The sequence below is a fragment of the Neomonachus schauinslandi genome, chromosome 15 (assembly GCF_002201575.2).
Source record: "Neomonachus schauinslandi chromosome 15, ASM220157v2, whole genome shotgun sequence".
Classification (NCBI taxonomy): domain Eukaryota; kingdom Metazoa; phylum Chordata; class Mammalia; order Carnivora; family Phocidae; genus Neomonachus; species Neomonachus schauinslandi.
The window spans coordinates 2,493,522-2,507,518 of record NC_058417.1 but is presented as its reverse complement, the minus strand read 5'-3'; the positions used below and the strand labels follow the sequence as shown (position 1 = coordinate 2,507,518).

The following is a 13,997-nucleotide window of genomic DNA, read 5'->3' as shown; positions in this document are numbered from 1 at the left end:
GTCAAGGAGCAACAGCACCAACACGGCGAGAGTCCCGACTGCCTCCCTGTCCTCCCCGCGGACTCCATCCCCACCTCCTCCGCCCCGGCGAACTGCTTGCCCTTACTTGTCATGGCGACTGTCCAGCTTTGTGCCAGGAGCCTCGCGGGGGTTGCTGGGATTGGGGTTTTCCCCTCCCATGTGCTCCGACTGGCGCTAAAAGTTTTGAGCCTCTCAAAAGTCCAGAGCCACGATCCTGGGCGCAGGTGGCCGCTGGGCTCCGGGGTCACCTGGCGTCCGGCCTCGGAGCGTGCTTCCCAGGACGGTGACACGCTCCCCTGAGGTTCGGGTAAGCTCCTGACTGAGCCAGATGAGTCCTCTCTGAGTCACCGGCTCTCGGCTCCGTGTATTTTCAGCTTGGGAGAATTGAGGGGGTCTGGGGGTGGGGCACTGGGGACTTAGCGATTTGCGGGAACGGACGTTTGGCTGGCGGCACCAACCTAGGAATGCAAAGTTGGGAGGCCTGGGTGTAGGTGATGGGGATGTTAGGACCAGCCGGACTCGGAGCTGAACAGGAGAGTGGGACCTGCAGCAGGCCTAAGGGGTCCTTCCCCACCCCACCCCACCCATCCCAGTGCTCGGTGTGGGGAACCCTGAAATAAGACGCACAAAGCATCAGGGTCTGAGATTTTCGAATCTCGGAATTTGGGGGGCCCGTGGCCCCAGATTTTCGAGCCCACCGCATCCTGGTGGAACCTCGGCTCCATTCCGAAATGACTATTCGGGGGGTTGATCCAGGAAGCCCAAGCTGCTAAGGTCCCATAACTTCCGGACCTTTGTCCTTCCTGGACGGCTCTTTCCAACCGGTCCCCGGCTCCGCTAGATGGAGAAAATCCAGTTAGACTGTCAGTCGTGGAAGTGGGAAGCGCTCCACGGGAGGTCGGCCCGCGAGGCCGGGGAGGACTGTCCAGCTCCGAGAGGCCCGCGAGCCCTGTTATTGTTTGGCTGTACGTTTACATTTCTGCCACTTTGCCGCAGTGTTTCCGGTTTCTTTTTTCCGGAGCAGCTCACTGTCCACCCGGTTGGAGGGAAGAAGAGAGAAAATGTCATTTAGCCCGGCTCCGCTTAAGTGCAGGAGGAGCGGCTAGCCCCCTCCCCTGCTTTTTTTTTTCCCCTTCCTGGACCACTTAGCTGCCACTCTGGGGTGGGAGGGAGGGTCTGTCTTGATGCAAACCTCAATCCCTCCCCCTCTTTGAATGGTGTGCTCCACCCCGTCGGCTGCAACCCGGGCGGGCGCTACCATTGCGAGGGACGGGGTTTTAAAAAGCGTGCCGACGGCAGGCCCTGGGTATTTTCGAGAACGGGTTCATTTGAGAATTAAATGATGACAGAGTGCGACGGTGCGCCGCTTGTTTATGGTCGGGACCCGGTTTCTTTGGCATCCGGCTCCGGGCTCAGCCATTCCGATTTCGGACGCAGAGCGAACGTCGTGGGGGCGGAAGGGGCGGGGGCTGGAGGGGGCGGGGCGAGCCGAGGAGAGCCGGGCCGAGCCGAGCGGAGCCGAGGGGAGCCGAGGGGAGCCGAAGGGGCGGGGGTCGGGCCTCCCGCCCGTCCGTCACTGCCGGCGCGGCGCTTCCAGCCTGCGCTCGCTCACCTGCGCACCTGCTGCGCACCTGCTCGGTACCGGCCCCCGCGCGCGGGGCGTGTGTGCAGCTTGTTCCGAAATCGAGGTAGCATTGACACCCACTGCAATTAGACGAGTTTTGGCAGCTAAGCCCCAGCCTGTCAAAATGCACATTTTCATCGCCCTAGAGAAGGTTCTCGTGCCTCTACCCAATCGGTCTCTGACCCTCGTCTTTATTTTGAGTTCTGTCACCAGTTTTGCCTGTTGGAGAACATCGTGTAAATGGACCCACACAGGATATGCTCCTTTGTGTAGGTTTCTGGTGGGCAGCATAATGCCTGTGACATGCATCCATGTTACTAAATGTATCAGTGTTTTGCTCCTTTGTATTTAGCACATCTCATCGGATGAATAAACCATGGATTGTTTATCCATTCTCCTTTCGGTGACCATTTGAGTGGTTTCCCGTTTGGGGTTATTTCGAATAAAGCTGCTATTAACATTCTTGTACAATTCTCTTTGTGGTCATATGTTTTCATGTTTTTATTATTATTATTATTATTATTATTATTATTATTTGGATAACTGCTTGGGCATGGAATTGCTAGGTAAGAGAGGAGATATAAACTTGACTTTTTAAATTCTCATATTTCAGAGTGGTTGTCCCGGTGTTACATTCCCACCAGCAAGAGCCATCCTTCCTCACATTTGGTTTGTCAGTCTTTCTAATGTGGTACATCATTGTGGTTTTAATTTGCAATCCTCTTAGCTAGGATCAGTTTTCATGTGCTTATTGGCCATTCCTATGTCATAATGGAAGCGGCTTTTCAAATCTTTCCCCCATTTTTTTGAAGTTGGTTTATTTGCTTTTTTAAATTGTGTTCAGCTGCATGCAGTTCTTTATATATTCTGGATAGGCTTCTTTTGTCACTATTTGTGTTTTCTCCTGACCTGTTACTTGCCTCTCTGTCACTGTCTAAGAAGGAGCAGCAGAAGATTCATCTTCTGTCTTTCAAATGTTTTCTGTGACCTGTTTAGAAAATCTTTGCTGACCCTAAGGTCATGAAGAATCTCTAGGATATTTTCTTCAAGAACCTTTACGGTTTTAGGTTTTATACTTAAGTGTATGAGCCATAATTAATTAATTAATTTTAAAATAATTTTTATGATGTGAGGTAGGAGTTCTGTTTTTTTGGGGGGGGATTCCTATATAGATATCCTGTTCCTCTAGCTCCACTTGTTGAAACAGCCTTCCTTTCCCTCACTAAAATGCTTTTAATTGGAGTGCTTGGTCCATTTAATTTAATGCAGTTATTGTAAGGTTTGGGTTTAAGTCTACCATGTTAATGCTATTTTCTATTCTATTTCTTCTTTGTTCTTCTCTTCAAGCATTTGAGGAAGAAACAGTACCAATCTTATGCAAACTTTCAGAATATAGAAGAGGTAACATTTCCCAACTAATTTCATGATATCCTGAGAATCCTGATACCAAAACCAGACAAGGGCATTACAAGAAAAGAACATTTAGACCAATATTCTTGCTAATATATACGTATATATATGCAAATATGTATATATATACATATACATATGTATATGCAAATATGTATATGCAAAAATCTTAGCAAATCAAATCTGATAATCTATAAAAGTGGTAAATACATCCTGACCAAGTAGAGTTTATCTCTAGACTGCAATGATGTTTTAACATTTAAAAAAGCAGTATAATTTGCCACACTAACAGATTGAAGGATAAAAATCCTATGATCATTTCAACAGATGCATAAAAAGCAGTTGACATTATGCAGCACCTATTCATGATTTTAAAAAGAAAAGAAAAGCCAAGCTCCCAGCAAACTAGGAAAAGGAAAGCTTTCTCAGTCTGATAAAGGGCACCCCCAATCAAGTTACCATCAATACATAATCATGACAGACTGAATGCTTGTTTTCTAAGATCAGGAACTAGAAAAGGATTTGATTCTCACCCCTTCAACATTACACTGAAGGTGTTAACCAGGCTAATAGAAGATCCATTGAAAAACAGCACCCGGCTGGCTCAGTTAGTAGAGCATGCAACTCTTGATCTCAGGGTTGGAAGTTTGAGCCCCGTGTTGGATGTAGAGATTATTTAAAAAATAAAATCTTTTAAAAAAGAAAAACTATCATGACTGAAAAGTGATGATAGCAAGGTCACAGGTTTCAAAGGCAATATACATAAATTGTATTTTTATATAATAGCAACCATTGAATCTGAAGTCGGAAAATGAATTGTAAAAACAGTGCCACTTACAAAGCATCCAAAAACATAGCATACATACCTGGGGATAAATTGAACAAAAGATGGACAAGGGTTCTATATTAAAAACTGCAAACTATTGCTGAGAGAATTTAAGGAAGATTTAAATAACAGAGTACCATATTCATGGATGGAACGCTCCATAGTGTTGAGATGTCAGTACTCTCCAAAATGATTTAGTTTGATCTCAATCAAAATCCTAGCAGGTCTGTTTGTAGAAACTGACAAGCCGATTCCAAAATGAAAATGTAGTACAAAGTTGGAGGTCTTAAACTAGCTGACTTTCAAGATTACTATAAAGCTACTGTAGGACAACAACCGTGAACAGAATAGAGCCCAGGAAAAGACACGTGAGTGTAGTCCAATGGTTTTCTACAAAGGCCCCAGAATGAAGCCATGCTAAAACAACTGGAAGTGGAAAATGGACTTTGACCCCTGACCCTTAACCCCTACCTCACACCATACAAAGTTTGAGATGGATAGTAGACCTAAGCATAAGATGTATAACTTTCAGAAGGAAACAGGGCAAAGTGTCTTAGGCTTGGTAGGGCTAGGTTACAAGGTTGTATCAAAATGTGTCAAACTGGTTTTCTAATTGGTAAAATTAAGATTGTGCATTTCAACTTATGTAGATTTTACCTCAGAAACATCTGGGGAGGGCGCCTGGGTGGCTCAGTTGGTTAAGCGACTGCCTTCGGCTCAGGTCATGATCCTGGAGTCCCGGGATCGAGTCCCGCATCGGGCTCCCTGCTCGGCGGGGAGCCTGCTTCTCCCTCTGACCCTCCCCCCTCTCATGTGCTCTCTCATTCTCTCTCTCTCAAATAAATAAATAAAATCTTTAAAAAAAAAAAAAAGAAAAAAAAGAAACATCTGGGGAGCGGCTGGGGGTTTAGGGGAGACAATAAAGGCAGAATGTTGATTATTCTTGAAGCTGGAAGATGGATACACGGGAGTACATCTTTCTTTTTTAGGTTTTTTTATTTTAGAAAAACACAGATGAGAATAATACAACACTCGTATTCCCACCAAAGAATTATAACACTTAACATTTGTCTTATTTGTGTCCCTATTTTAATATACAAGTAATGTATGAATACCATCTTTTTAAATTTTCCTTCATTAATCAAGCCAGAACCCTGTGATGGTACCCCCAGTCCCATGAGCATACATACCTCCCTCTCTCTGAGACCATCACTATCATAGTTTGTAAGTGTTTATTCTTGCCTGTCTTTCATACTTCCACGTATATATGTTTATAAGCAATAAATACAGTTGACCCTTGAACAGCACAGGTTTGAACTGCATGAGACCACTTATCATGGATTTTTTGGATAAATAGAGTATAGTATTGTGAATGCCTTTTTTTTCCTTGTGATTATCTTAATAGCATTATCTCTAGCTTGCTTTTTTTTTTTTTTTTTAAGATTTTATTTATTTATTTGAGACAGAGAGCACATGAGAGAGGGGAGGGTCAGAGGGAGAAGCAGGCTCCCTGCCGAGCAGGGAGCCCGATGCGGGACTCGATCCCGGGACTCCAGGATTATGACCTGAGCCGAAGGCAGTCGCTTAACCAACTGAGGCACCCAGGCACCCCTCTAGCTTGCTTTTTTTAAGATTTTATTTATTTACTTGAGAGGGAGAGCGAGCATGAGCAGGGGGAGAAGCAGGCTCCCCGCTGAGCAGGGAGCCCCACGTGGGGGTTCAATCTCAAGACCCTGGGATCATGACCTGAGCTGAAGACAGATGCTCAACCGACTTAGCCACGCAGGCACCCCTCTCTGTAGCTTACTTGAAGAATATAGTATATATATCTAAAACTAATGATGTAATGTATGGGGATTAACATAACAATAAAAAATTTTTAAAAAAAGAATATAGTATATAAGAGGTGCCTGGGTGGCTCAGTCGGTGAAGCATCTGCCTTCCGTTCAGGGAGTGATCTTTGGGTCCTGGGATCGAGCCCCGTGTTGGACTCTTTGCTCAGTGGGGAGTCTGCTTCTCCCTCTCTCTCTCTCCCTCTGTGCTCTCTCCCTCTGTGTGCTCCCTCTCTCAAATAAATAAATAAAATCTTTAAAAAGAAAGAATATAGTATATATAGTACATACACAAAATATGCGTTAATTGTTGATGTTATTGGTAAGGCTTCTGCTCAACAGTAGGCTATTAGTAGTTAAATTTGGGGGCAGTCAAGAGCTACACATGGATTTTCAACAGCACAGGGGGCCCCGCCCCCAACCCCCACATTGTTCAAAGGTCAACTGTAGTCATTTTGTATTTGTAATTCACATAAACTACCTACATTACTGTGTTTGGCTTTTTTCCCCCCCTGCAAATTGTATTTTGTAATCAACCTGTTTCTGAGCTATATCTAGTTACATATATACAGATAAAGTCATTTCCTTAAACTGTTGTAGTAAATGTCTCTCTCTTGTCGGTATTTCATGTAGCCATTCCCTACTGGTGGATAGTAACGTTTCTCGTCACCTGTCATCGAGAACAACCCACTGACGTGAACATATTTGTGCAAAACTCCTGCTGCCCCATACAACACTCTTCTAAGGGGGTTTACCTAGAAGTGGTTTTGCAAAGCAGTAAGTTGCCTGACCCTGCCTTATTATTTTCCAGAATCATCTTGGTTGTTGTTTTTTTCCAACCAAATAGCTTTCAGCCAAGAAAATTTTTTACACCAGACTCTGGATGAAGGCAGAGGAGCATAATTATTTAGAGCTTGGGTGTGGGCTTTGGACAGCCCAGGTTCAAATCCCTCGCCCTGCCCCTCGGGAGGTTTCTGAATCTGGATAAGTGAGATAATTCTTTCAACCTCCATTCCCTCAGCTGGTGATACCTACCGCTAAGGGCTTCTTGAGAGGATTAATGAGATAAGCCTCTGGGAGCAGTGGGCCCCTGTGGGGATGGATAAACATCAGCCCTTGTTGGGATGGTGGTGGGCTGGGCCCCTCGATGGAGTCCCAGCTGATTTTGTGGCCTTCCCACCAGGGATATCTATGTAAACGTCCTGCCTCCCTAGCCATTTGGAAGGTCTGGTTCAGCTTCTGAAAATTTAGTTTAATGGCCCTTGGTGCTCATCCCTGGGAAGGACCGGCTCTGAAAAGGTTTCCTAGTGATTGTACCTGCAATATAGAACTAATAAAATGGGATAATCCTATAAACAAACACATTTGTCAAGCTTTTATTATGTGCCAGGCACTTTTCTCAGCGCTCTACCTTACCCATAATAAGTAGGGTACTACTTTAGAGCAGAGGACACTGAGGCACAGAGAAGTTAAGTATCTTCCCCAAATTACACAGCTATTACGTGGTGAGACTGGGATGCAGGCCTAGCCTGCCGCTCATGGCTCCCAGTCCTGGGTAGTTTTCACTAAACACATAAAGATGAGGAAAACTCAATGCCTGTGTGTGAGGAAGTCAAAAGGCTAGCCCTTGAGGTAGGTAAAGTTGGTAAGGTAAGGTAAAGTAAAGGCGGGTAAAGTTGCACAGCAAATGTAAGTAACATTTAGGGCTTTCGACTTCTGAAGCTCCCTTCCATAAATATCTCAAAGTTCTTTTGATCATAGAAGGAGCAGGGTCCTGGTCCTTCCCCACCAAGCAAAGATTTGGGATCACTTCCCCTGCCGCCCGCTCCTGCCTTCCTCCCTCCACAGGCATTGTCCATCCTCCCCCCCCACCCCCACCCCAGCATTGGCGGCTGTGATAAGGAGCCCTTTGCCAACCTCTTCATTGGAGGACTTTTGTCAGCCAAAATCTGCACCTCCAGCCTTAACAAAAGAGAGCTCTGAAGAGAGAATAGTCGGTGATGAAGTAAGCATCCTCCTGCTAGATGTCTGAATGGTCATTTTTAATAAAAGCTCATTTGTTCGCCTATGTGTGCTGTGGGCGGGTTTGGAGACTCAGTTTCCTCACCTGTCGCGGCGGGGGGTGGGGTGGCTCGGGGGCGGCCAGAGTGGTTCTTGGGACAGGTGAATTAACCCACATGAACGGATTTCACAAACTCTGAGTACATAAGAAATCAGGCCTGGGCGCCTGGGTGGCTCAGTTGGTTAAGCGACTGCCTTCGGCTCAGGTCATGATCCTGGAGTCCCGGGATCGAGTCCCGCATCCGGCTCCCTGCTCGGCGGGGGGTCTGCTTCTCCCCCTGACCCTCCCCACTCTCATGCTCTCTCTATCTCATTCTCTCTCTCAAATAAATAAATAAAATCTTTAAAAAAAAAAAAAGAAAGAAATCAGGCCTGGGAGCAGGGGAATGTTGGGGGGAGGGGGCGGGGGGGGGGGGGGGGGGGGGGGGGGTGATGGGCTTGTCATGCTCTACAAGACAAAGAAGTAATGAACGGGACGTCCACAGGGGCTTTTTCTCAAAACTCACGGCAAACTTGGTGTCAGGGAAGATGCCACGAGACGGTGGCCGCAGAGCCTGGGACGGAGCCCCGGCCGGGACTGGGACTGCCCCTGTGAACAGCTCGCTCCTTGGACAGCTCACAACCTGCTCACGGCCTGGGCACAACCATTCACTTACTCCCCGCAGTCTTTGCCTGGGCGGTCTGGGCAAACATCCTTGAGGAGCTGTGACATTCAAGACAAGGTCCCAGAAGATGCCTCCCCTGCAGCAGTGGCTGGACCAGGGTTCCCAGTAGAGGGAACCACCAGCCGGCTAAACCGGGCTGTGTCTGGCAGCAGAGAAGGGCAGCCCATGGCTGGAGCGTGCTAGAAGATGAAGTCAGAGAGGCAGGCGGGGGAGTCCTGAGGACCCTGTGCGCCAGGGCTGGGAGTGGGATTCCAGTTCTTCAGGAAGCTTCGTGATGAAGGGGCTCAGGTGGGGAATGTGGGGGTCCCTGGAGGTATCTTCCCCCAGGAGGGGGTGTAGGCTGACATGCTTCATCCTTATTACCAGGACAGAGGACAGAAATAGGGTACCCTTCCAGGAAGGCTTGTGGACTCAGTGGTGGGAAGGCTGAAATTCCCTCTCTGGTTATCTTTGTACCTTGAGGCCGGGTGGGGTGGGCTGGGCTGGGCTGGGCTGGGCAGGAGCAACCCTGCGCCTGGGGAGGCCAGGGGCCACGGCATCTCAGGCCCTGGTACGGTGTTGGTGGAGAGGTCCCTCCTGCCTCAGGGTTGGGGGGCCCGGGGTTGGCTGTGTCTCATACTGGACCCCCCACTTTGCTCTCCACAGCGGCTACACTCCCTTCCCAGGAGCTGCGATGCAGGACCCACAGTCGGAGCTCACCATCGACCCCCCTCTGAGCCAGGAGACATTTTCCGAATTGTGGAACCTGTAAGTGGAGGGCAGGGCAGGCTCCCCACCAGCCTCCCGGCATCACTGCCCCATCCTGCCCGTCCACCCCAATCCCCAGCCCCCTGGTAGAAGCCCGTGGGAAGCAAACACCAGCACTGACTTTCTGCTCTTGTCTTCCAGGCTTCCTGAAAACAATGTTCTGGTAAGGACTGGATGGGGCGGGGGGGGCGGCCTGCGGGGCGGGGGGCTGGGGACCTGGCCCTCCGACTCTTGTCTCTCCACCTGCAGTCTTCCGAGCTGTCCCCGGCAGTGGACGAACTGCTGCTCTCAGAAGGCGTCGCGAACTGGCTGGATACAGGGTCCGATGACGCTCCCAGGATGTCCGCAGCTCCTGCCCCCGCGGGTGTCGGACCAGCCACCTCCTGGCCCCTGTCATCCTTCGTCCCTTCCCCGAAGACCTACCCTGGCACCTATGGGTTCCGTCTGGGGTTCCTGCATTCCGGGACAGCCAAGTCTGTTACTTGCACGGTCAGTGGCCCTCACGGGCTGGTTTCCATGGGACTGTTCCTCGCCTGGCCACACTTTGGGCCTCTCCAGTCTGCACTTCTCCTTAGTCTTTGATCTTGGGCTTTCACCCTTCCCATCATAACGGGGCCCTGGAACTCTTCTTCCTTTTCCTTCACTCATTCAGTCCTTGGCTTTTTTAAAGTAAGCTTCTGGGATACGGACCCCAACCCCGCCATGTCTAGCCATCGTCCCCACACGGCGCGTGGCTTCGGGTTGGTGCTCCGGCTGTTTGTCCATATGCGCCCCCGCCCCCCCCCCCCCCACACTCATCCCCTGACCTGTCCGCCCCTCCTCCTCTCCTTACAGTACTCCCCGTCCCTCAACAAGCTGTTTTGCCAGCTGGCAAAGACCTGCCCGGTGCAGCTGTGGGTCAGCTCCCCACCCCCACCCGACACCTGCGTCCGCGCCATGGCCATTTATAAGAAGTCCGAGTTCGTGACAGAGGTGGTACGGCGCTGTCCCCACCACGAGCGCTGTCCCGACAGCAGCGATGGTGAGCGGCGGGGGCAGGGGTGGGGGCGGCCGGCGGGGCGGGCGGTGCCCCGAGGCCCCAAACCCCTGATCTCCTGATTTCCTCCCCGACTGCTCGACTGCTCACAGGGCTGGCCCCGCCTCAGCATCTCATCCGGGTGGAAGGAAACTTGCGAGCCAAGTACCTGGACGACAGAAACACTTTCCGCCACAGCGTGGTGGTGCCCTACGAGCCGCCCGAGGTCTGGTTTGGCGTCTGAGGTCTCTGGGAGGAGAGGGCTGGAGGGGCCCATCACGTGCGACATGGGGGGGGGGCTTTCTCCTTATTCAGCCTCCGCACGGCCCCGTGAGGTGTGCAGAGCCAGGCGGGTCGTCCCCGTTCCGCGGTTGGGGAAACTGAGGCCTACGGAGACTGCAGGCTGCCGGGGGCGGGGTGGCCTGACCTTGGGCCTGTCTTCTGGCTCAGGTCGGCTCTGACTGTACCACTGTCCACTACAACTACATGTGTAACAGCTCTTGCATGGGGGGCATGAACCGGAGGCCCATCCTCACCATCATCACCCTGGAAGACTCCAGGTAGGGCCCTGCACGCCGCCCTGCCCCCGGCCCCTCCCTCCCTTACTGACACCCATCTTTCCCACTCATGCCTGCCCCACACCTGGACTCTCCTCTGCTGTCCCCCACCCTCGGCCTCCCCCAGTTTCCTTTCTCCGGCTTTGGGACCTCTCTGACCTGCGGCTTCTCAGTAGTCCTTGGCTCAGGCTCCGCAGAGGACGAGGGTGGTTGGGAGTTAGGGGGTGGTTCACCTCCCTCACCGCCTCCCGCTTTGGTCTCCTTGACGGGGTAGTGGTAATGTGCTGGGACGGAGCAGCTTTGAGGTACGCGTCTGTGCCTGTCCCGGGCGAGACCGGCGCACAGAGGAGGAGAATTTCCGCAAGAAGGGGGAGCCTTGCCCCGAGCCGCCCCCCGGGAGCACTAAGCGAGGTAAGCAGGCAGGACAAGAGGTGGTAGGGGAGGCGCAGAGGGTGCAGTTCTGCTCAAAATGTACTCTTCTCTTGTCTTTCCTCTCCTCTTTCCCAGCACTGACTCCCAGCACCAGCTCCTCTCCTCCCCAAAAGAAGAAGCCACTGGATGGGGACTATTTCACCCTTCAGGTACCAAGCCTGGGAGGGACAGAGAGGCAGGCTCTTGCCCCCACTCAGTGGGCCCGGATGAGGGAAAAAAAGCTATGAAGGGAGCAAACGGGAGGCTAGGCCCTGTTCCTGTATCCATCCTTTCCTCTGGTCCTGTCCCCGATTCTGGAAGTGAATATTCCTGGGTTGAATATTGTTTTCAAGCCCAGCGCTGAGAACGCTGTCTTTTTCCTGACTGCTCTGCCTGCAGTTAGGGCACTTGCCATCAGGGCGCGGCCGTCCCTCGATGCAGACTGCCACACCACACCACGGGGGTTCCATGGTACCGGGGCTTCGCCTTCATGCTTCTTTCTCCCCCTCCTGCCCTGCCACAGATCCGTGGACGTGAACGCTTCAATATGTTCAGGGAGTTGAATGAGGCCTTGGAGCTGAAGGATGCCCTGAGCGGAAAGGAGCCAGGGGGAAGCAGGGCTCACTCCAGGTGAGTGACCGGGGGCCTCTCCCAGCCCCACACGCCTGCCTTCCTACCTTGGAAAGACACGGGATTCCATTCTAATCCTACCTTCAAGGTCAAAGGGAGCTGACGCCCTCACGGTGGGACCCCCCCCACCCAGCCCAAACATGCTTCCGTCTCCCCCTAGGCGTATCCCGCAACCCCATTCCTGCCTTGGGAGGTCCCCAAGCCCCTCCAGGGATGAGCAGGGGTGTTTCTTTGTCATTTCCAACAACCTCTGGCGCAGAGCTGGGGGCTCAAATCGGGGCCTGATAACCATGTGGGAGTATTGGACATGGCGGGGTTGGGACAGACCCCCAGCCCTGCCGAGTACGAGCATCCCTGGGGCCTTGCCACTCCCCTTCTTGGGCTCGGTTTCCTTGCTTGTCCGACGGGGTGGGGGGAAGATGAAGAGAATACGCGGAAGTGACCCGGGTCTCAGCAAACATACCTGCAGTTGGCGATGACCATTTTAACTGAAATTCCCTTGCTCCCGCCTCGGGCCCTCCCAAGCGGAGGTCTAGGACAAGGAGCCCCCAGCCTCCCACTCGCTGATGTCATCTCTTCCCCTCCCCCTTGTCTCCCCAACAGCCACCTGAAGGCTAAGAAGGGGCAGTCTACCTCCCGCCATAAAAAACTGATGTTCAAGAGAGAGGGGCCCGACTCAGACTGACGTCCCCTGCTTCCTGTGTCCCCCTCTCCCGCCCCCCACTGACCCCCTCCCCCTTGCCCCTCTTTCCCTGGCATTTTTGGGACTTGGGAGCTTGAGCACACCTGCTCGGTGTGTGGACTGCTTGGTACAAGTGTGCCCCAGAGATGCTCTGGATTCTTCCATTCGCCTTACCCTAAGGCTCTGCTAAAGAAGTTGGCCTACAAGGTCGGTTGGTCGGGGGGGACGTAGGACGTTCCAGCCTGGTTTTTTAAAGATTTTTACTGTGAGGAACCATGGGAGAGGTAGGAAAATGTTCCTGAACGTCAGGAGCGTATTAGAACTAATCACACGCTGGGCTGTGAGCCCAGTTCTCTACTGTTTTAGCCAGTGATTGAAATTTCCTAATTTCATAGGCCATTTTTATGAAATGCTGATAACCATACCTACCTCACGGAGTTTGTTGTGAGGGTGAATGAAATTATGTATGTCTGACCCCCCAAAACAGCCCTTTTACCCCATGATGTCTGCGACGTGGTGCCTCCGAGGCTGCCGGTCCCCTGTCCGTGCTGGTGGGCAGGGCGACAGCTCGTATGAGGGGGCAGCTGGTGAGGGGTCCCCTTCCTGCTGACCCGGCCAAGTTCTGTCTGACCTCTTGGGGAGCCCCGGCGCCCAGGAGGAAATCTCACTCCCATCTCACAGCCTGGAGGATTCCATCCCTGGTGTAGGATCTGTATCTGCTGAGGTCTTTTTACGTCCCCCAATCTCTCAGGATCGATTTCTTTTGCACTCTGCATCCACACCCCCTCCTCCTCTTCCCTTTTTATATCCCGTTTTTATATCGGTCTCTTATTTTACAATAAACTTTGCTACCACCTGTGTGTCCGTGGGGTGGGCGCCTGGGCAGGCTGCGTGGGGCCCGCGTGCCGCAGCGGGGAAGAAGGCGGTGACCCTGGGAGGCAGCCACCTGAGTCTCCCGGGAGTGTGGGCTGGGGGGCCCAAGGCCGGGGCTCCCAGAGGAGAACAAAAGCTGGAGACTGGGTCAGTCTGCGGGCTGCATGACAACAAGGGAGGGGGGGCGCTCCATTCATAACTCGGGAACCAACTGTCCCTCCTCCCCTCCTGCCAGGCCTGGCACGAGGTTCTCTCCTGCCCCTGCATCTAGGATTGGGCTGCTACCCCCTCCGTCAGCCTCTCACCAAGGATTATGGGATTTAAATGTCTGATTTAGCAAGGCTGGGCCTCTGGGGTGGCCATCTGCTCCGCAAGAAAGGGGCAGGATACCTGGGTCCCCGAGGGGAAAGGTGGTGGGTGCCGTTGGATGAAGAGAGGGAGCAGGGGAGGCCTGCCGGCCTGGGTCCCAGGAAAGTGGGGGCGGCTAAGGTGAGGGCTGGGGTGTAGGGCTGGGGCCTTCCCGGCATCCCCTCATCCTGGGCCTCATGCCAGGCAATTCAATGAATTGAAGCTTTAAACTCTGCCAGGAAAACCTTTCAAAGGGCTTCTTGGGGTAGGGAGGAGAGCTGAGGTTGGGGAGCTC

The 13,997-nt window shown here is 52.0% G+C and overlaps 1 protein-coding gene across 1 annotated transcript; it reads left to right on the top strand.

Moving 5' to 3' along the window:
• The first annotated feature begins 166 nt into the window (after positions 1-166).
• Positions 167-13,331, top strand: TP53 (tumor protein p53). Its single transcript, XM_021694492.1, has 11 exons — positions 167-328; positions 9,085-9,186; positions 9,328-9,349; positions 9,436-9,675; positions 10,021-10,207; positions 10,315-10,427; positions 10,652-10,761; positions 11,033-11,169; positions 11,266-11,339; positions 11,693-11,799; positions 12,403-13,331. The coding sequence occupies exons 2-11, from the start codon at positions 9,113-9,115 to the stop codon at positions 12,482-12,484; spliced, it is 1,146 nt and encodes a 381-aa protein (XP_021550167.1). The 5' UTR covers positions 167-328; positions 9,085-9,112; the 3' UTR covers positions 12,485-13,331.
• The last annotated feature ends 666 nt before the right edge of the window (positions 13,332-13,997 follow it).

Coding starts and splice junctions, on each gene's coding strand:
- TP53 (XM_021694492.1), top strand. CDS start 9,113: ATGCAGGACCCACAGTCGGAGCTCACCATCGACCCCCCTCTGAGCCAG. Junction 11,170..11,265: donor CCCCGGGAGCACTAAGCGAG/GTAAGCAGGCAG, acceptor CCTCTTTCCCAG/CACTGACTCCCAGCACCAGC. Junction 11,800..12,402: donor GGAAGCAGGGCTCACTCCAG/GTGAGTGACCGG, acceptor TCTCCCCAACAG/CCACCTGAAGGCTAAGAAGG.